Source organism: Podarcis melisellensis (genome assembly GCF_964234715.1).
Source record: "Podarcis melisellensis genome assembly, chromosome: 7".
Taxonomy (NCBI): Eukaryota; Metazoa; Chordata; class Lepidosauria; order Squamata; family Lacertidae; genus Podarcis; species Podarcis melisellensis.
The window spans coordinates 32,010,688-32,034,194 of record NC_138539.1 but is presented as its reverse complement, the minus strand read 5'-3'; the positions used below and the strand labels follow the sequence as shown (position 1 = coordinate 32,034,194).

The 23,507-nt window shown below is 41.6% G+C and overlaps 1 protein-coding gene across 4 annotated transcripts in view; it reads right to left on the bottom strand.

Annotated features, from left to right (window-relative positions):
- Positions 1–23,507, bottom strand: part of STAU2 (staufen double-stranded RNA binding protein 2) — a 142,793-nt gene that overhangs the window by 96,131 nt on the left and 23,155 nt on the right. For all 4 annotated transcript variants that reach the window (XR_014170646.1, XM_081919723.1, XM_081919725.1 and 1 more), the window contains exons 6-8: positions 17,840–17,999; positions 12,892–12,999; positions 6,487–6,699 (exon numbers count right to left, since the gene is read on the bottom strand). Coding sequence is in view for 3 of the 4 variants with exons in the window: in XM_081919723.1 (XP_081775849.1) it covers positions 6,487–6,699; positions 12,892–12,999; positions 17,840–17,999 (481 nt within the window). In the remaining variant the exon portion in view is untranslated. The remainder of the gene's footprint in view (positions 1–6,486; positions 6,700–12,891; positions 13,000–17,839; positions 18,000–23,507) is intronic.

Genomic DNA, 23,507 nt, shown 5'->3' with positions numbered 1-23,507 from the left:
CAGATTTGCACCAAGGCATTCTTGCTCCTTGGGTTTCCCTCAGACATCATTCCAAATTTATACAGAATATAGAAACTACTTAGGGAACCCACCCTTCTGAAGGGTTTTGTCCGTTTCAGTCCTTGCAACAATACTGTGAGCTTGGTGAATTTTACTGGACCACTTATAAAGACAGGAAAGGAGAAAGGTCAGAGAGATTAGCTTTCCTAACATTACACAACAAGACAAGATCGAAAGATAGGTTGACACTCGCCCCACCACCCCCAGACAGTCTATATAAAGCATCCCCCATGATAAATTAAGTGCAAGGTAAATGCTTGCTTGATGCAGATAGCTATCAAACCTAATAGTGTGGAAGTGTGCGCTGGCAGTAACATGTGCAGGGAGATTAAGGCACAAAATAATTTATCTAATGCCATATGTGTTTGGGTCTTATGCCACAAAAGTAAGGAAGAATTTATAAGTGAGGTATGAATGAAGTTTGCATACAGACTTCAGCAGTGATCTACAAGTCAGCTAAGCAAAAGTTGTTAAATGTAAGCTAGTCAGTAATTCAAAATGTAACATGTTTGGTTATAGGTCACTGCACTTTTAAACAATAAACAACTGTATAATAAAGACAACACTAAAACACACACACACCAAAAGTGTGCAAGTTACTTAAATAAATATGATCTACCTTACCAATATGCAAACCATAAATATCATTAGGATTTAGATAAGGACTATATAAATGGAAAAATAAAAATCCCTTATATGAACATAAGATGAACCCTACCAGATCCAACCAAAGGCCCATCTAGTCTAACATCCTGTTCTTCCAGTGGCCAACAAGATGCCTATGGGAAGCACATAAGCAGCTCTCTCCCCACTTGTTATTCTCAGCACCTTTGACAATAGAGGTAGTGCACAGTCATCCTGGCTAGTAGCTTTTTATTTTTTGTCGTGACTGCAACACACATGTACCTGGTCCATGTGAGAGTAACTGAAGCCTCCATTGCTACAACATGTCTGCCTCTGAACGCCTTCTTGGTTTAACTTTCCATCTCAAGATTGCTCTGGGCGTTTTGATCAGGTGGATGATAGTATGTTCCCATTACTAAATTACCCTTGGGGCCCAGGATTGCCACTCACAGACTGTGCCTTTAGGGATTTCTAGCTTGTTGGACTCTATTCAACACCCAGTGTGACACTACTTCCAGAACACCCTTCATTGATCATCCTAAAAAGTTCATAGATAATCTATAATAGAGATGATCTATAATGAAATTAAGAAAATCCTCAAGCAAACATTTGCTAAGAAACCGGAGGCTTTTCTCTTGGGTATGGTCGGCCAAATGGTACCAAGGGAAGACAGAACATTCTTCATGTATGCAACCACGGCGGCAAGAATTCTACTAGCAAAGTATTGGAAGACTCAAGAATTACCTACTCTGGAAGAATGGCAAACCAAGGTGACAGAATTTATGGGACTGGCTGAGATGACCGGCAGAATCCGTGACCAGAGGAGAGAGACGGTGGAGGAGGACTGGAGAAAATTTAAAGTTTATCTTAAGAATTATTGTAAAATTTTGGAATGTTGAGATGTCAAGAGGTATGAGATATAGAATTACAGCTGTAAAATTTGAAATATGAGAAAATTTGAGGGAAAGGAGCTTTGAATTGGAACGAAGGATTGCCAAAAACTGTTATTTTAAAACTAAGGGTGCAGCGAGGGGGAGGTTTGGGGAAGTCATTTTATGTGTTAATTTGTTTTGTTTGTCTCGTTTGTGTTTAATGTTATATTGTTTATTATGTGAAAATCAATAAAAAATATTTAAAAAAAAAAAAGTTCATAGATAACGATGTCCCGTTGTTTGCTTCCATTCTACCAGGTTATGCCCACTATATCTATGTTCACTTCAGCTCAACCATCTCGGCTCAGAAGCTTCTGGCATGAGCACATAAGCATCTATAATGCAATGTCTTTCTTCTAATGTCTCTGGTACATACATTTTACCCTACAGTACTTTGGCTTCTTTGAATTGCTATAACATTCCACTGTACTCTCACTGCCCAGTTCTACCCATCTCCCATTTGAACAATAAAAAACACTTGATTTTGGATGACTTGTCCAGAACTGGATGCTTCTCTGCTCCTATCAGCTTTCTCCCAGCTGCTCTGTCACCTTTTTTTATTTTAAGTGCCAACAGTGTACTTCCATTCCGGTTCAAATGAAGCCTATCCCTTTTTGTACATGCCCTGATCATCCAAAAATGTTCCCCAACGCCTAACATCTCCAAACACCCACTCCTGACACCACTGTCTCATTCATAACCTGAGACTCCTCAGCTCTGCCTGTCTTGCAGGCCCTGGCTAGCGTTTCAGAGAAAGCCACTTTGAATGAGCTGAACTTTCAACCTACTACATAGCCACCTATTTTTTTCTCCTATAAAAACAACATTTTCCCACATCCTTGGAGCCAACATGCACCACAACCATTGAACTCTCCCCAGCCCTATCTACCAGCTCATCAAGGCAACGTGTAAGATCTGTAACCCTTGCACCAAGCAGGCAAGTCACCAGGTTGCCTTCATGCTTATCAGAAACACAGCTATATATGTCACCAGTGAATGAACTGTCCACTACCAAGAAGTCTCACAGGAATATCCTTGGCATGAGTTAATGACCTGCTCATTTCGCAAGGAAAAGGCCTCTTCCAAAGGATAATTTCTCTCTTACTCAGAGTTACATCCATCTTCCCTGAGACTTCAGAGCCTGGAAGTGGTATGTTGCTATCACATCCCTGAAGGTCATGTTCAACAACCTCTCTGACCACCTCAGTTTCTTTAGGTCACCTTGTTCTCTGAGAGTCAGGGCCTCAAATACTGAAGTATTATTCTTCATTGTCCAAACAATACTTGCATTAATAGAGTATATTTATCAGAAATGGGCTATCATCTGTTAATCCAAATGATAAACATTTAGCAAATTTATGGATAAGTTGTTCTAATAGCTTCAGTAAATCGCTTCCAATAGTGACAGCTGCAACAAACGTGTCTCTCTCATATCGGTCTCTACAGCCACTGCAGGAGCTTAACTCTCCAATGGTTTGGCTTCACCCCAGAAGGGGAACTCTTCCATTGCCTCACGAGACAGCGGATGCCAACCAGCTTCAGTAAAACTAAATCAGCTTATAGCCAAACCCTCCAGATTTAACTGTTTGCTGTTGCTTGGGCTGCCTTTCATCAAATCTAGCTTTGTGATTTTCTTTAGTAATTAGAGCTTGTAAGTTGGGTAACTGTGCTGAAAGAATCTGAATTCTGAAAGCACCTGCTTTGCATTGCTGCATGCAACTTAACAAGGTGCAAGGAAACATCATTCATGGTGAAATAGTTTTAACTGCTTTACTGCATAATTATTTTCCTCCTGACCCTCCCCCCCCCCGCCCAGACCACCCCAATAAAATAAAATCAGGTAGGGAAGGGATGCTTACAAAATCTTTTGTGGAGATGAGAAGCTAAAAAGATCGTTTTTATGATGCTGAGCCGAAGTGGTAATGTTTCACAAATTATATAGGGGATGGCATATGGCTGACTTGTACAACACCTGAGTTTGATCAGATTCAATGCAGATAAGTCTAACTCTAGCCCTTTCCCCGCTTTCAGGAGGAATTTCGGATGAATACACAAATCAGGACCAGCCCCTCTAGACTGAAGCTCATGAATCCTAGAAGAAGCAATAAATCCACTGCCACCATGAATAAACACTCCATTTAAGAAACTTGAGCTCACAGGAATTTAGGAGGTTAAGAAAGAAGCTTCATTACACCACTAGAAAGCACACTAGTATCCTATAACAGAAAAAACAGTTTTGATGGATGGGTTGGTTACCATTCAACAAGTACTTATAGACATGATAATTATAAGGCAATGAGGACCTGGATCTGCAGTGAGTTCCTGAGAATCAAAGAGTTATATCACACAACTTCTAAGTAGTGATTATTTTAAAGTGTGAGCAAAGAAAACCAGCTTTCAATCCGTGGAAATTTAATTCTTTGGATTCACTGCTAAGAGCAATCTTTGGTTAACTAATGTAAAAATCCTGAACAGAAGTTTACACCTCCTTCAGACACAAAGTCTTAGATTCCAAGACTGTGTGAAGGAGCTAACTTTGACAAATTTCATCAATATATATCAAAGATAATTTGACTCAAAATCACCTGGATTTCTGCCCCCCTCCCGTCATTTAGTACACAAACATGTATTGTTCCACTGTAGTTCCATGAGCCTTTTCTCCTTTTAGGGAGGGCACACGCTTTGTGTGCTGAACGTCTGAGGTTCAATCCTTGGTATCTTAATAAAATTATAATAAAAAAATCAAGTTCTAGGTAACACGAAAGACCTCTCCCTGTTTCAAGGTGCTGTCAGCACACACAGGTCATCCACAGGGCAGGAAGAACGTGAGGCACGAAATGCAATTAGCTTTTATTTACAGAAAGTAACAACAAAGCAGAGTTACTCAGGCTCGACTTATTCAGCTGGCGATGTTGCTGGAACTGACCACTGCTCCCCTTCTCCTCTAGCCTCTCACTCTGGATCCTCCCCCCAAGCAGACAAAGGTTGTGTCAAGGTAGCGGGCTTCTCCTCTGGGCCTGTCTGGCTCACTGCTCCGCAATGTGAGGGTCTCTCCTAGACTGAGACTGTCCTGCTGTAAGTAGCCAAGGAAACCTATGAGAAGATAGTGAGAACCAGGATCAAGGAGGAGGGCAGGCAGATGACACCAGCAGGTTAGCAGGCAGCCAATATACGGTAGGTCTGAAGTTCAGGAGCAAGAGTCGGATCAAAGCCTTACAGGACCATGGACAGATCACTGGGTTCAAGGATTTTGTTCTTGCAGAATCCTAGATCCAAACAATCATTCCAGGTCCTGAATGTACTTTTAAGGCTCCACCCCCAGTTGCTTAAAAGCATAGTAGTAGCCCCTGAGCCACTTTTTCCATAGTATTTTTGGTGCCTGCTAAAGATGTTCCTTTGTCCACAAACCTTCAAAAAATGTTATCCAAGCTGGTATCTGTCTTGGATTTGAACTGATTTTATGTATGTGCAGTTTCAAACTGATTTCGTGTTTATAATCGTGTGTTTTTAAACCCTTCTTATACATGCAATTGTTTTAACTTTGTGTGTGTGTGTGTGTGTGTGTATCTGCTTTATATATGTTATAGTGTAAATTGCTTTGGGGTTCCTCGTGTGAAGGAATTTATAGCTGAAATTTATAAATAATAAGGCAATAGGGTGCAAGGCATTCTTGGGAGGGAAAGCAGCTGGCAGGAGAACAATTAAGCACCTCTTCCACCTGTCAATTTACTGAAAATTGAACCCTGCCCCACTACCACTCTGCAGCTGTTCACAGGTGACCTTGGTTCCAGGGTCTGGGCCTGCCACCGAGCATCTGGTCCAGCCCGCCAAAATAGCTTTTCAAGTGCTGTTTTCATAGCCAGATTGGTGCAGCAGTATCGGGCAGATGACAAGGCTGCAACGAGCATTTTGCTCTTGCTATGATCCAAGGAGTATTGCTCAGCTTTGTCTATAAACTTTATGAGCCCATAACAATCTAACTGGATGCAGCTGGACTACTTTGTCTCAGCACTGGAACATCTTTTAAAAAACACGATAAAGGCAAAAATAGCACAAACAAAGCTATTCATCAAATGGGTATCATAAAGGCAGCAAAAACATATGATGGATAGATTTTATACGAGGACTGCTGTCTGGTGGCACAAACACGCTTGGGAAGGAACAGAGCTAGAAGCACCAGTGTGTTATAGCAAGCACACCTATTATTAACAACAGCTACCTAATGTTTGAAATACAAAGCTCTGTTCTGTCCTTTATCTTTATTTAAAGTGAATAAAACAGGGGAAAGGTAAATGATTAGCTTACAAAAAGGTCACTTTATTACTATTTGCAATAATTAGGTTTGTCTTAAATGAAAAGCAAATGTTTAAAAACCCAGTAATGATGTCTGGGTTTATAGCATAACATATCATATTGTATCATACAGTATTATGTTTTTGGCATTAGTACTATTTGCAATTTAAGGCAAAATAATCTAGTATAGAAATAGCTGTTTCCTGGGCCCAACTGTAAGATACACGGCAACCTTTCAAAGGGCTGCTTGTAATGGAGAAGGGGCAGAATGGAATGGGGTGCTTAACCTTCGCTTGTCACATGCTTTCCCCAAACTTTTTCCTCCCCTGTACTACTGCTCTCTACCCATGGAGTTCCAGAACTGTATGTGCGTGCAGAAGTCAGATCCAGAATGAGATGCATATGCAAACCAGCAAAATGTTCTGTGGAAGTGACTAAAAGTAATCCTCAACTTTAAAAAAAGCCACAGGTGTATCTTCCTAAGCAAAATAAAAATTGCACTACATACGTTGCAAACCAGAAAAGGCAAATGAAAGCATTAAGTTTGGCAACTTCTATTATTTGAATGCATCATTACCTTTAACATTGTTCTGGGGCGTTTTTTAAAATGAAGCTTTGGCTTTTCGATCACAGGAAGAGGGGGAAGTTTCCGTAGTTCTTGCAGGACAGCTATTGCGGCTCGCTTCTTTGACAGTTTCTTGCTGTTTCCTTCACCTTCTGCAGAGAATTCTCCCACTGACACTTGAGTAACAAAACTCTTCATATGCGGTGGCCCACTTTCCTTTATTACCTATCAGCCAAGACAGGACATGCAAATGAAATGATTATAGGATTCATTTCTAATACATAAATTTGTCCTTATTATAATTATTTGTATGGAAATACGGTGAGCAGGAATAGGAAGATTAACAACCAGGTGTGTTAAAGAAGGCTTGATAATGTATATTATGTCACAGAGTAAAATTTTACCCCCTGTGGATTTTCATTCAAACCAAACAACCCCTTTCTTAGATTATAACTTTTTATAAGAATTCAATCTGCATAAAAACCTGATCGCAATGAGCTCATTCGGCAGTAAATCCCACTGACTTCTACTGAGAGAGCCAGTGCAACACAGAGATGAAGAGACTGAATCAAGAAGTCCCGGGTTCAAACTTTGCCTCTTCCAATGAATTCTCTAGGTGGCATTAGGCCTCAGTTCTCTGTCTGCAATATGGTGGGGATGGTGAGGATAAGATTGCTGACATAATGTACAGGGCTGTTGTGTGGATTACAACTAGATAGTGCATGTGACGTGCTCTGAATAGATGGACGTTATATGCAAATGTTGCCAAAAAAATTATCACCTACTACTTATACCATCCCCTCAGACCGTTTACTTGCTTTGGAAAGACAGCGTACAGCTAAGAGAGTGTGAAACAGAGATAACATAAAAGCAAAGTTCTAAGAGTCAGTGTGTTCAATGGAATAAAATGAGTTGGGACATGTGAGTTGTTGTTATTTATTGCATTTATCTATTGCTTACTACACAAACTGCCTCAAAGCGACTTATAATTGTAAAACAATTTGTTCAAAGATATGTTGTAAGGGGAGCTATGAGGACCACAGAGTGGATTCAGAGACTTGTCTTTTGATGGCGAACCAATGCGTGTCCAGCACCCATGCCTGGCCATTTTATTGACTCTGAAATGGTAATAAAAGACCAGCGAAGACTAAAAATACTCAGTGGGCTTTCCACTGATTCTCCCCTATAAATGCCTCTCCGCTCATATTAGCAAACATGAGCTTTCCAAGGTAATGTGTAGCTCTACCCTGAGTATTATCTACATAATACATATTGTGGTAATGTTGAGATTTTTGCCTTGATTCTGCAAAACCATTCAAAGTACAAATCCTGCTGCATGACACCACATGCATATGTGGAACAAGTATGCGCATGACACAGGAAGCCACTCCTGCCGCTGAAGAGATATCACTTATTGCAGTACAAAATGTGACTTGCCTCTTCAGCAAAAGCTGCAATGGAGAACTAGAGTAACTTCTGGCTGTGCATGGCTGTCTGCCACCGCTCCTTATAATGGCCACAAGCCAAACAAAAGGGAAGTACTTTGACTATATATTTCCAGAAATGGATGGGTACTCATATCAGTGACAACAGCTAACTCAATCTATAGGAAATTTAAAAAATAAATAAACTATATTAAAAATTAAACTAGATTTTGATTAGTTGCTTTGTACAGAAAAGGGAAGGTGGTGGCCACTGTTCACAGCAAAGATGAATTGCAACGTTGGTCTCAGAATTTTCAGTCTATAGGGAAACATCCCTCGTGGTGCCTAACAGAAAAACGGTAGGAGAAGCTAAGTATGCTCACTTTACTGGCTTTTAGGCCCTACTCCAGACTCCATTGTAAAGAGAATGAGTTGTTCCACTGGATATGTAGCACACCGTGTTAGACCCCTATATAAATGACAAAATATCACAATTGGTAAGGGAATGCCGCAGTAACAATGCCACAGCATAAGTGAATATATACACAGTACAGTCATTGGAAATATTAAATTTAGTTGTAAAATAAAGCTTCTGCTGTAACTTGAAATGTGCGGAATCTGTCGACATTACCAGCGTTTCACAATAATAAATGGAACTTTGAATGCAGTTGTCAGCCAGAAACGGCTACTAAGGCTTTACTCGTAAGCATTCCAGCACCGTTGACAATGTGCATCACCTGCTGTGTTCTTGCCATGGGGAACTACTGGACAATGCTTGTTACATAACTGGTGACAAGTAACACACTCCCCCACCCCCACCCTGCACCACCTTCCCCATCTGGCCAAGTGCTATTCTAAATAGGTTTTTTAAATATATATATAGAGAGATTGTTTTTGGATATGACAAAAGGATAGGTAAACATGTCACATGGATGCTTGCTTCTCCCTTAAAAAAAAAATTGTACAAGATGCTCCGTTTCTTCACACCACTCAGCTGTCATTTCCACAATGCTTCCTTATTTAAAAAATTTATTTTCCTTGACAAATGCGAGGTCTCACTCCGGCACTAGAGCACATATGTCCCATGTGTTTTGTTTGCACCGAAAAGGAATGGCCCTCCACCTGCAAAATGAGTGCGTGTGGCGCATTCCAAAGCAGCAGCTGTGGGGCGCACACACTGTGCTTCTTGGTATCTCTTGCACACGGTACGTTCCTCTTCAAGTTGAGCATTATGTTACTGAAGCACCTGTGATGATGTATGCTCCTCCCCCCCCCCCCCGTTTTGTGTGTCTCTGTGCGGCACATGGATGATGACTAACTGGAGAGCTGGAAACAGCAAGAATGGCAACTCAAGTATGTGGCCACCAGCTCTGACAACTTTTAAAAAGAGATTAGGCAAGTTATTGGAGGATAGATCTACCAAGGGTTATTAGTCATGCTGGCTATAATCTGCCTCCATAAACGGAGGCAGCCCCCCCCCCCCGGATCTTTCAGGAGGAAGGGTGGAGTAATAAATTGAATCCATTTTTCTTCATGGTGAATACCAGTTGCCGGAGAGTAGCAAGAGAGGAGGACTATTGCCTTCAGGCCCTGCAAGTGGTTGGCCACTGTGAGAAACAGGATGCTGGACTAGTTGAACCTTTAGTCTGATCCAGCAGGGCTCCTTTTATGTTCTTAGAAGAACAGCATCAATAGGCAGCTGGAGAATATGACTAGAGTAAAACTTTGATCTTTAAGTGTTTTATTCCAATACCACATCTCTCATTAAAGCGTTTTACAATGTTTCTAAAAGATGTTAGATAACAAACCCTAACTCCACTTCATCAAGCACAGTGAATGGGATTAGGCAACACTGTAATCCCTCTGGGCTAAATATTTAGGGCAAGATTTTGCCCTCAGGCAGTGCTGCTGACATCAGAGGGCAGAACTTGGCTCCGAGTTACATTGCACACCCCACCCATTCTCCAGATATTGTGCAAGTCTTAAAAAGTTGTTTACACGAAGCACAAAATATCTTTAACTGTTTGCTGGCTTACATAAGAGCAATGATATAATGTTGTCTGTGGTTTTTGTAACCCAAAGAAAACGAGGGCTGCTTTGCAACTATCATGTGAACAAAGACATCTGAAAGCTTTAATGCATGCCTGGTACAAAATAATAGCGGCAGTTCCTAAATTAAAATCCTTTTACAAACACCAAATCCTGTGGCCTATTACAAAATAATGAGTCACTGCATTGTTTCCAAATATAGGGTCTGGGTTAAGCCTAAATTCTGACAGTGATTATGCTACCTTTTCTTTGCAAGATTTTTACCTCAGAGGTGAAGTGCTTTGAGTTATCAACAAATTTTTGTCATGAATTTGCAGGAGGCTGATACAAAAGAGAGGGTACAACTTGAGACCATCTAATGTTGCAGAGAGCAAAATATTCAAGGAAGCCTCTTATCAAACTTTATCTGGTGTTCTTAAGGACAGAGTAGGAGCCCAGGAGAGCAGCAGTAACTCATTTCCTAGAGAAGGGATATGAAGGGAATAGGTAGGAATGCCAGACTGTTCCATCTTCAGTTAGTGGGGATCAAACAGACTTCTACCCTCTCTGTTCCAAGGACAGGTAGCAGCACCATCTATTTGAATTTACGGCGTGTTATTGCCTGGAGTGTAGGCCCTATTTCTGTTCGCTGTGGTGTGTGATGTGAGGCACCACTACAGCACCACCCCTGCAGCTGTGATAGCACTGCCGCATGCCAGGATCAGTATGGGCTGTGGAAGGCAGTGGCAACGGAAGCAGTGGGTTGGTGGTGGCAGTGGTGCATGCAAGTGCATCTTCATTTGCTGGTGCTTCCCCACCCTTGCCACTGTCCTACTCCATCCTGCCAGAGCCAGAAGGGTGGTGCAGCTCAACATCATGACTGAGGATGTAGGCCAGAGGAATGAACTGCAGCAACTGCCAAGTCTCGGTGAGGAGCTGAAAACTGGATTGCCTATGCCAGGAAGTCAGGTAATTTCAGGCTGCAATATCTGTCTGTCTTTCTGTAGCTGAGTAACCTGCTGCAAAGAAACAGTTTCTCTGCTTCTTCTTTTGCCTTTCCCATCTTGCTTGTTGTATCCCATGCCCCTATTCCCTCTGTACCCCATCTGACACTGATAACCACTTTGTAGTTAAGTAGCCACAGATGACAAGGAACTCCATGCAGGTGAGTTTATGGGATTCCGTGCAAGCAAGGAGGTATGGCATATTGGTCTCTCGCCTATACCTAGAATAGAAACCAAGTGTGCTACAAGAGAAGGGGGAACCTACATCTGTGCCCAGCACAGAAATGCAGTGGACAGCTGCAGGATGGATGGATCTCTCTAACCAACTCACAACAGGCTACTACTATTATTTTTTTATTATCACCTAGTAACTTCAGCAGACTTAATTCACAAGACTGATGTATTGCATGATCTGAAAAACGCTTACTCAGAATAAATCACATTGGTTTGGATCCAGAGTAACAGTACAACCCTAACTATGTCTACTCAGAACTATATCCTATTTAATTCAATGGGATTTGCTGCCAGGTAAGTGGGGTTAGGATAGGAAAGTTAGTTGCACCAAAAACAACATGACAGAAATTAATCAACAATTAACCCATTGGTTTCAATGGGTACTACAGGCAACCAACTTAAGTCTGCATCTAGCCCACTGATCTCCATAGGACCTACTCCCAAGTAAGCCTTGGCATGTCTCTCAGTATCTAACATCTTCGTTCCATCTGAGCAAGTATTTCTGCTTGTGCAATGGAACTTTCCCCCTTCTCCTCCCACCATGAGGCCCCTAAATCTGTTCTAGGTTTCCTCCAACTCTCTGGATCCTTAGGCTGATGGAACCAATTAGTTGGATACCCACACACATCTTAGCAAAAGTAACTTTTAACAAAAACTCAGAGAATACCTGTTCCTTGTCTGCTAGACAATGTGAGACATTATTCTCAATTGAGCCAAGGGTCAAACACCCAGAGCCTCTTGGGAACCACATGGCAGGAGCACTACCTTCCTGCCATAGGCCTTCAGGACCAGGGCAGCAGAGCTCTCTGCTGAAGGTTGAGAGGCAAAGATCGGAAGCGGTTATTGCTTAGGAAGATAAAATAAGCAGGTATCTGTATATTTGGCCCAGCTCCTTCACTCCACCCTTCACTCTCTAACGAATGAGCCAATTTAATCAGCATTTTAGTCAGGGTGCTCCGTTATTAAACAGAGTGCTGCAATTGGATATGGAACCCTCAGCCAATGCCCACCTCAAACAGTTGGTGTAGGTATAAAAACAGCAATGTCCAGGAAAATGTTACTTAAATAAGAAATAGTAACTATAAAATATATATACTGTAGTTCATCAATGAAGCATGGTGCACCAGGCAAAAACATATCTCTACCTCCACGCAAAAGGAAACAAATAGTCTGTAAATAAAGATTTAAACCAAGAGGAGTTCAAAGCACATTTTGACTGCTCAGTGTTGTATCTACTGCAGGAGGAAAAGCAGAAACAAAAAACTAATGGTAAGGACTCTCTAAAATGGAGCAAATAGCAGCTTGGGGGGGACAGAATGCGGTAATTATATTTAATTTAATATTAATAGAAATTACTTGCCATTTGGGTTGGATTTGAGAACAGAAGAGCTTGATCCCTGTGCAGCTCTCAGAACTCCCCCTGCCCAAAACGTTCTTCCACCCTCCAGAGTAAATTCTTTGAGAGAAGGCACAGGAAGCTGAAGGGGGGGTGCTAGTGAAAATAGCCTCCTCCTCCCTTCCAACAGTGTGAACTTCCTCTGAACAGAACTCTGGTCAGGACAAGTATGGCTCCAACCTATTATTTTTCTCTTTTGTATGCATGTTCAATAAACATGTATCTAGTAGCACTGTATTTGACAAAGTGCCTGTAGGGAGGGCAAAGGAATTTCTCCCTCTCCCCCGTTCCCAGATATTATATATCCAGCAGAATACAATGTCAAACTTACCTCAAAACTGACAGGCATGCTGCGCTTCAGTGCAATTTCAAATACTACACTGATTTCTGACTTGTTTGCATCTTTTTCGTCTTCCATTTCGTTACCTGGCTCTCCATTCTGGTCAAGCAAAATAAGAAATTTTGATTAAAGCAAAACAAAACCCTGAAGCATATTCACTAAAATGTGTATGCAAACAAGTACACTTGCAGCCACTTTGATCAAGCAGAGGTGGCTTGATCCTGGGTAAAAAAAGAAAAGTGGTCCTGTTCTTTCAGGGCATGGAGTTAATTTTAAATTCTTGTGTGGATGGGTTGCTTGTTCACAAAAGTCCAACCCAAACAACAGGCTGAAGGCTCAGTCACTAATTTCTGTAAAGAGTATGCTGTTGGAAGGCAAGAACACAGATTTAGTCTGTGACCAGTACAGTGGTACCTCGCGTTAAGTACTTAATTCGTTCTGGAGGTCCGTTCTTAACCTGAAACTGTTCTTAACCTGAAGCACCCTTTAGCTAATGGGGCCTCCTGCTGCTGCTGCGCTGCCGGAGCACGATTTCTGTTCTCATCCTGAAGCACTATTTCTGGGTTAGCGGAGTCTGTAACCTGAAGTGTATGTAACCTGAAACGTATGTAACCCAAGGTACCACTGTACAGATAAACACTGTCAGCCTGTCTACACGGGGAGAGACATAGTGGGAGTGCAAACTGCCTTTAACCAGAGTTTGGCCAGCGCAGCCATAAAACATAGCTATGGTTAACACCAATCATGGTCTGAAAACTCACATCAAACCATGGGTATGCTTCCTAATATGTGGACAGTACTTTAAAATAGTTTAGGAATCCATCCATAATCCTTAATCTAGAATTCAGAAAAATCAACAATGGTTAGGTTGTGCGTCTGCATAAGGCTTCCGCAGCAGGAAGCAAAGGAAATGTTGATCTATGAGCCATCAGCTGCACTTTACTCAATGGTCAGACAAAAGCTTAACTGGTGAGCCAATGTATTCCTTTACCCTCAAATTATTACATTATAAAAGCAGACAGAGGCTAAACAGGGACACAAGTACTCTCCTGCATTATTTATAGTTATTGGCACTGAGCAGCAATAACCCTTGAGACTCTTTCACATAAGCTTCCTTACCACCAAGAAAAAGCAATAAAGGAAAGGGGATGGATGGATGACTGGTGGTTCCGAAAGATCCATGGTTTACGTGTGAGTCTCATCACAGTAGTAAAGCTCTTGGCTATGTACTCCCTTCTCAGGCCTCACTTTGGCTGCTTGGCAGGAAGAATTTGGCAGCTGTACAGCAGTTCTTTCATGAATGCAGGTTCATGTTCCCATGGACTCCTCGTTTTCCTCACTGCTGTTTGTGTTGTGCTTTCCTCAAACTGACACAATGAAGATTCAACCCCATAAAGTCTCAACATCCAGTGCCTTAAAAGACTCTGCGTGTCCAACGTTGTCCAATGTTTAGAAGGCTCTTGTTTGTTTAGTACATAGCTTGTGCCTAACATGCCACAGCACGTAGGGGGACTTTTCATCTATCTGCAGCTCTACAGTGCACACGGTCTACCACCTCAGCTGCCCTGTTTCTTGCTGAGAAGTTTTGTGACTACTCTGACCAGCTACAAAACTGAAGGAGAGCCATGCTCGATTTCTGCTGGAGTCCAAGGCTGTGACCAATGGAGGAACAAGACCTTTTGGAGTGTTAATGCTGTGAGCCCCTCCAGTGTAAGCTCAGGTTGTATATATGTGTAAATATGTGTAAAGACATGTGCAGATGAGGGCAGCCATGATGATTAAGGGTCTGGAAACCAAGCCTTATGAGGAATGGTTGAGGGAACTGGGTATGTTTAGCCTGGGAAAGGGGAGATATGATAGCCAAAGGGCTGTCACAGGGAAGTTGGGCAAGCTTGTTTTCTCCTGCTCTAGACCCAAACCAATGGATTCAAGTTAAAAGAAAGGAGATTACAACTAAACATCAGGAATAATTTTCTGATAGTAAGAGCTGTTCAACGGTGGAACAGACTCCCATGAGAGGTGGTAGACTCTCCTTCCTTGGAGGTTTTTAAGCAGAGATTGGATTGCCATCTGTCATGTATGATCTAGTTGCGATTCCTGCATCACATGAGGTTGGACTAGATGACCCTCCGGGTCCCTTTCATACAATTCTATGATTTTATGATTCTATGTCTAGAAATGGAGCAACAACAGTGGTAGTCACAAGGCCCTGTGGGGATAATATTTCTGGATTTCAGAGATGTTATGACTATTGAGAGAATATTTGTGACATTTTGAATATTTGAAATATGCAAATAGTAAGCGTTATTATATGAGCAGGAGTCATGGACAACCCTTGGTGCTGAGATCAGCAGTGGTAACAAAAAGAATCACTTCTTTAGATTTATGCAGCCCACTGCTATCTTCTCTGTCAGTGCCCCCTCAAGGTCTTGCACAGAGACCATTTAGCTCTACTGTCAGAGAGCCTTTTAGGAAAATGGCAGTGTGAAATGCTAGAGAATGAAAGTAGAACGTTCCCCTCATCCCAAAGTATTATATTGTGTGATATAATGCATAGTCTGCCTTACACCACTGCTTCTTTCATGTACATTAGCTTATTTCTACATGTCTGACATTTTGAAAGCAATGAAAGGAAAATCACCAAGGATGTAATGCAGCAGGTGTTGTTCTTAACTACAGTAAGTCAGATTGAAATCTATGGGATTTAAATTCCTGTTGTCCAATGCCTATGCATGCAAACTGATTTTCTACATGCTAGTTAGTAACCAAATTCCAGGGCTTAGGGTCTTCTAGGTCTGATTACCTAGTAAGCATGCATAAGATTTTTAGTCAGAGCTATCCTTTGTAGGATTATGCCACATATACTCAATGCTTAAATACAATTGCTCTATATAGATTTTTATCTTTAAAGGAGTGGTGTTGTTGAAAACACATCCTTTGTATCTTCTGACTAAGAGTGATCACTCAGTGCTTTCTGCCTTTTAAGCTACCCATGGCCAATCAGGGCCAACCAGGGCTATAGTGCCAGGGAAGGAAAGGGTTAATTCCTTTGCCTGTGCCATACCCATTATAAATCACCTGCCCCTCCACTGAATCTGTTTTCCCCATGATAAAACGTCACATCTCTGTGTTTACTTCTATGGAGCAACTAGCAGCTTCAGGGGGAAATTAAATTGGGAATATGGCATGGCGGGGGTGCCAGTGGTATGCCATTCTGTCCTCATGCCATGGTCTTGATCTGTTTTACCCCACCCTGCAGTTTTAACTGGGCATCTTGTGCCTCAGTTAGGTGAACTCTAGTTGTGCTTTAGATTTACCTATTCTATCATTCCAGACCTTTCAATCTGCAATTTAGATTTCAACCAGCTTTTATATGTTCATTTACTTTTACATAATTTTTTTTTCTTCATTTTGTTGAATAATGAAAGCGTTGACTCTTACAACTGCAAGACTGAGCAAACTAATGATATACCAAGGGACTAATAGACTGAAAGCCTAAAACCATCTGACAGCTGTTCAGAAGCTCAGTCAAAATGACTTTGTGATCTCATTCGCATGCACAAGATTTCATATCAAAATGTCATCATTTGGAAAATGTGGAGTTATTTTTTTGGGGGGGGGGAATTCCTCAGGGTAAGGAGTCAGGTCTAGCTAAACTAGAACTAAGTATGTATGATTTTTATTTTATTTTATTTTGAGAGAGACAAATAAGGGCACTTCTGCAACCCTTTGGTTGCAGGGAATGTAAGTGTAGAATTAGAGATCTTTCCTCCAGGGTGCATCAAAGCTGGTATTTTCCCAGAATATGAATTGCGATGGATGGTTCATCGTTTATAGGGTTGAGTGTCAGGTGTGACTGTCACAGCACTCAGCTGGGTAATACATATGTATTACTGGTGATAAGATACAACCTACACTCCCGTTCTCTCAAATATTTGGCATTTTTTTCAAGAGACTTGGGGTCTTTTCTTTTTTAACTTTCCTGAGTGATTAGTTTTCTGGTCTACTGCATAACAGAGCAGCCTTGCCCAAACTGGTGCCTCCAGATGTTTTGAAATACAACTCCCACCACCAGTCCCAGCCAGCAAGGCACCACCTTGGCCATGGCTGCTTTAGACCATAACAAGAAAAAGAGTCACACAATCTCAAGCAATGCAATGTCTTCCATAACAATGACTCACAACCATTTGGAATACGTCCTAACTACTCTAAGTAAAGCACTTTTCTAGAGATAAGAACATCAACAATAATAGAGCTACATGGAGAATTCCATCTCTCACCTTAACAAGAGAGTCAACGGGATGGATTTTAATTCCATTGCGGAAAAGGATTTCCTCAGCATCCCTATCACCCAATCTGCTTCTACATGATTGGGAAGCCCTTAAGAATGGTGTAGCATATGATGCAGGGGCAGCAAACGGAGGGTAGTATAGGCAGAAATCATAGTGCATAGAGTTCGATCCAAGCACTGGAGTCACTGTGATAATACTAATGATGTTGAAGTGCAACAGGAAACTATGCTTCATGTATGATATCCTTATGAGGTCTCGTCTGATCTCTCTCATTTCAATGAACCTTCTGTCCCTGATGTAATGCTTTTAGCAAGGTTGTGGGGCTTGGGGGATGTGTTGGGCTGATAGGGAAGTGGGAGAGGCAGGCTGAAAACCTCTTTTTCTAGTTTGGTTCAGCACAAAGGGGACTGGGCCAGAATTGAAATGCGGTAAAACTTTTCAAGGAGCAGAAGGTCACATTATTCATTTCAAGCTCTCCCCAGCTGAGATCCCATGCCATCCCTAATTAGGATGGGGTTTTTTTTTTTTTACTTTTTAAGAAGCAAAATGTGTTGATGGCCTCAGTTACTACAAGCTAAATAGAGCTGATATAAAAAGGTTGACCAAGGAAATCTTGGCTTTAAGAAGCAAAGGTGCGAATCACTTACCTGAGGTAATTTGGGGGGGATTGGCTCGTTCTGAAGAGCCTGAAGAGCCTTCATGGCAGCATTGTGTCTAGCAGCTTGGCGAGTCTTCCCTTCACCAAAAAATTCATGGTCACCCACAGTCAACTGGACATAGAAAATCTTAGGCACAGGGCAGTGATATCTAGGAAAAATGTTATAGGAACATTAAGTCCTCTTGCAAGTCAAATTCACACACCAAACAACTTGCAAACACTGTATGTAAATTATATTTGAAAAAGCCAGTATTAACATTTAGCTACAACTTTTAGTCAATTTATCAGTTAGGTAAACCAATTAAAAGCCTTCTAATTGATTAAAAAGTTGCCATGGATAGACCTCACAGCAGATGCCAAAACGTGTTTTAAATGCAAAATAATTTGTTTTAACTTACAAAAACTACACACAGCAAAGCTGCCTTACCACTCACTGCTTTCCCTTCCTCTGATGTTTCCAGTGTGTTGTATTTTAGATGGTAAGATCCTTAGGGCAGGGACCTGCCCTCTTCTATGTGGTAAACTGCCATATACACTGATGACACTATATAAATACTTATTAATAGTAAAATCTTCTGCAGAGCAAACTGGAAATTACATGCAAATCTACATGGAACTGCATATAACATTCAGCTACACCCCCCCCCCCAATGTAACTTTGGCAGATAGTAATGTGCAGCAGGAAAATGGTGTTAGGTGACACTTAACAGTTTCCTCAATGCCAGTTGTCTGCTTCACAAAGCTCCCCCAACTATATTTTCCCTATAGTGTTCCAAGTGTATTTTGTGAATCGCAAACATGTTGTTTGGAATCTTGTGGGTTTTCACTTTCTATGTTTTAAATTATGGATTATATTTTTTTTAATGATAATTTTATTTTTCTATAAACCACTTTGAGGTTTCTTTCTATAATCAAGTGGTATATAAATTTTATTAAATAATATTAAATATAATGAACCAAGAAGTCTGTAAAACACTCTCAATACATTGGGAATGCTTTTAAAAATAAATAAATAAATAAATAAATAAACAACTGCACAATCATACGCATGTTTACTCAGAAGCAAGTCCCACTGTATTCAATAGGACTTACTCCCAAAGTAAGCGTGTTTAGGACTGCAGCCTAAGAACTAATATATATATTCTGAGAATACGGGAGAGCTATTATACTTATGACAAATGCGAAAGGAAGGGAAAACAGCTAACAAAATGAAGTAGCCTGCTGTCACCTCAAGCATGCCAGAACAAGACAGAAACATTCAGAGCCAAGGTAAATTTTTTCCTTCCTGTTATGTAGCTTGAGATCTAGTCACTGTGGGGATTAAAGCTTACTTTCCTTAAAACATGCCCTCCTTTTCATTTTTGACTGTGTATCAGCTGACTGTTGTTGTCTAGATTATATCTTGGTGTATGACAAGATTTTTTGATTGCTTGACTGCAATCAAACAGAAGTTTGGTTGGATCCTCTTTCAAAGGGATCTGGAATTTTTTAGCAAGTGGTAAGAACAAAAATACCTTGTTCATACAGGTTATTTATATATATTATACCTTTCGAGTGTCTCATTAGGACAGGGGAGGTTCAGGTTCAAATCTCTACCAGCTACAAAGCTTATTGTGTGATCTTGGCCAAGTCATTCTCTTTCAGCCCCATCTACTTCACAGGGCTGCTGAGAGGATAAAATGAGCAGGGCGAAAGGACTATGGGCACTGCCTTGAACTACTTGAAGGAAATGCAGGGTACAAATGTAGTTTGAAAAACAGTTCTTCCAAGGCAGCAAATGTGGGTTTCTCTAAATTTTATCATCACAATAAATTTGCAAGATAGCTACTTGTTCAAGGTTTCCTTGTAAGATTTAGAGCTGAGTGGAGATTTGAAGTTGGAGCTCCCTGATCCAAATCACACACACTGTATATTGTAGGCAGCCCAGAAATATCTAGGAGATGATGCCTAACACCAAGGCACAATGTTGCTGTTTTTCAACCCAGTTTATCAACCCCTAATGGGAACAGCTCTCCAAAGGCCTTAGGCTGAGCTCTTCCCTCAACTTTGTCCTCTGCAATTCTTTTAGCTAGAGAGGCCTGGGAATGCCACACTTCCAGTGAAAAACCAGGACACTCTACAGGGGGTGTCTGGGAACCAAAATAATCATATGGAACCTGATGGTTCACCATCACTCTGTACAGGCTTTATTTCAAGTCTGAATTCTGCATCTATAGCTCACTACCCAAAATAACAACAACAACAGACTTGAGACACAGATACCCGTGAATCTCCAAAGCAACAACCGTGCAAACCTTGGATCAGTGCCTAGACTCAAGAGGTGGGCTGAACGAGGGCCAATAATCTGAGACTGAAACATGGCAAGACTGTGGATGAGTGGTCCCCGGATCTGGGAAATTGACCAATGACTCTGAATGGGTCTGAACTCCTTCTAAAGGAGTAAGTCGGTAGCCTGGAGGTTGATTCTAGTTCCAACACCATCACTAGCACCACAGTTGTCTTCAGTGGCTAGGACTGCATTTCATCAGCTTCAGCTGGTGAGACAGCTAGGGGCAGTCTGGGACCAGGATAGTTTACGCACAGTGGTCCATGCACTGGCAGCCTCAGTACCTAATTCTGCAATGTCCTTTATGTGGAGCTACCCTTGAGCCTGCTCCAGAAGCTTCAGCTGCTGCAGAACGTGGCAGCTCGATTACTGATAGAAATAGCTTCCTGAAAGCATGAAATAACTGCTGTGGGAACCACTCTGGCTGCCTGTATGCTACTGGACCAGGTTCAAGGTTTTGAACCTTGACGTATGAAGGTATGAAGTCTTAAACAACTTAGGGCCTAGGTACCCTACAGAGCGCTTCACTCCTTATAGAAGTGAAGATAAGTGAAATCACCAGGGACTGAGCTTTTGAAGATGCCCCATGCCTCTGAAATCAAACCTCTCTACATTCAGCACAAGACATTCACAGTAGCCCTGCACTGTAGGATACCTTCCCAATAGAGGTAAAGAAAATCTGTACAGTGTGTGTACAGATTTCAACATGCCATGAAGACATGTTCACTTCAACAAGCATTTTAAGAATGCTAATTTTTTTATCTGATCACACTTGATTTATGTTATTCTGCATTTTATTATTTGGTACTCACTTAAGAGGGGACGCGGGTGGCGCTGTGGGTAAAACCTAAGCGCCTAGGACTTGCCGATCGCATGGTCGGCGGTTCGAATCCCCGCGGCGGGGTGCGCTCCCGTCGTTCGGTCCCAGCGCCTGCCAACCTAGCAGTTCGAAAGCACCTCCGGGTGCAAGTAGATAAATAGGGACCGCTTACCAGCGGGAAGGTAAACGCCAGAATTCGCCAGAATTTGTAAATATTTTAAATATTTAAATTATTAAATTAAATTCAATTAGTCTGAGTATAACTTACACTGACTACCGCCCCTCAGTTAGCATGCTCAAAAAGTCAATTTTTAAAATAGGCGTCTATTTTTAGCAGACCACTAGTATCACTTAAGAACGGAGAGTATTAAGCTGGAAATCAGCTTTAAAACTATGACCTGGCATGCAAGGTTTCAGCCATGAGTAAATGTTTACAGCTAGTTCTTAACATCTAAAAACAGGGGTTCATAACATGCCTTCAAGTTGGTGTGATCAGGCGCCATTGTAATTATATAAATCGCAATGGTCTGTTGACAATTACAAAACTCATTTTGGTTTGCCACAGAGGCAAACAAAATTTCTGTTCATTATAATTTTACTGGCATATGATGTCATAACATATAAGCACGCTGAAACAATCTGGTTCTTTTCCAGCCAAAATATTAATTGCATACTAAGGATCCCTTAGGACCTCTCCTTGTATGGCTATCAAATCACACTCACACACACCACACCACAAATAAAGTATTACTGTATCAGGCATTTTTTTTCATATTGCATTTCCTGTATTTTTGCAGATGGCATAAACATTCCTAAAAGTGTGCTTGCCTCTAGAAACCTCTTAATGAAACAAGTAACATTACAAGCTGATATACAGGCTGTGCACATTTAATTCCTCCTTTTCCATGCAAATTATATTTGTCAGTTTTGTATTATAAATAACTTATATTAAGCATACTGATTGCTCCCTTCACAATTTTCATAACTCCCTAATGACTTTTTGTGTAAATATGTTGGGTTGAGCCAAATGTTCTCCAGAGAACATTTTCAGCACACACAAAAAACAGACCTTCAAGGGCCTCAAAATATTCACCAGAATATTTTTTTAGCACAGGTTCCCAGCTATGTAACTATTATGCATAGCTTGTTGGATTTTGATGAAATGACAAGCTGTAGTTAATTTTTAAAAATTTAGGTAAATGCTTCTGATCTCATCAAAGTAATGTAGAAGTCCAAAGCTCATTGTAGCTCATTCCCATAGTTATGATGATGATGATGATGATGATGATGATAATAATAATAATAATAATAATAATAATAATAATAATAATAATAATAAATTATTTGTATTCCTCCCATCTAACTGGGTTGCCCCAACCACTCTGGGCACCTTCTAGCATATATAGAAACATAGTAAAACCTTAAACCTTAAAAAACTTCCCTATGGAGGGCTGCCTTAAGATGTCTCCTAAAATATATATAATTACTCAACTCCTTGACATCTGATGGGAGAGCATTCCACAGGGTGGGTGCCACTACCGACAAGGCCCTCTGCCTGGTTCCTTGTAGCTTTACTTTTCGCAGTGTGGGAACCACCAGAAGACCCTCAGTGCTGGAACTCAGTGTCTGGGCTGAATGATGGGGGTGGAGACGCTCCTTCAGGTATACAGGGCTGATTTATTATTTATTAATTATGGATTTATCATAATATCCAAACCACCTTAGAGTACACAAAGCATTTTTAAAATTCCAAAGTGGTATATAAATAATAAGCACTAGTAGTACTAAAGGTAAAGGTAAAGGACGCGGGTGGCGCTGTGGGTAAAAGCCTCAGCGCCTAGGGCTTGCCGATCGAAAGGTCGGCGGTTCGAATCCCCGCGGCGGGTGCGCTCCCGTCGTTCGGTCCCAGCGCCTGCCAACCTAGCAGTTCGAAAGCACCCCTGGGTGCAAGTAGATAAATAGGGACCGCTTACTAGCGGGAAGGTAAACGGCGTTTCCGTGTGCGGCTCTGGCTCGCCAGAGCAGCGATGTCACACTGGCCACGTGACCCGGAAGTGTCTCCGGACAGCGCTGGCCCCCGGCCTCTAGAGTGAGATGGGCGCACAACCCCAGAGTCTGGCAAGACTGGCCCGTACGGGCAGGGGTACCTTTACCTTTACCTTAAAGGACCACTGGATGGTTGAGTCCAGTCAAACTTGACTATGGGGTGCGGCATTCATCTCACTTCAGGCCGAGGGAGCCGGCGTTTGTCCACAGACAGCTTTCCGGGCCATGTGGCCAGCATGACTAAACTGCTTCTGGCGCACGGAGGGCCATGACGAGTCCCACAGCACATGGTAATGCAGTTTACCTTCCCACCACAGTGGTATCTATTTATCTACTCACACTGGTATGCTTTCAAACTGCTAGGTTGGCAGGAGCTGGGACAGAGCAACGGGAGCTCACCCCATCGCGTGGACTAGTAGTACTATCCCCCTAATTCAGTAGTTTCTAGTCTGAAAGAAAAATTAT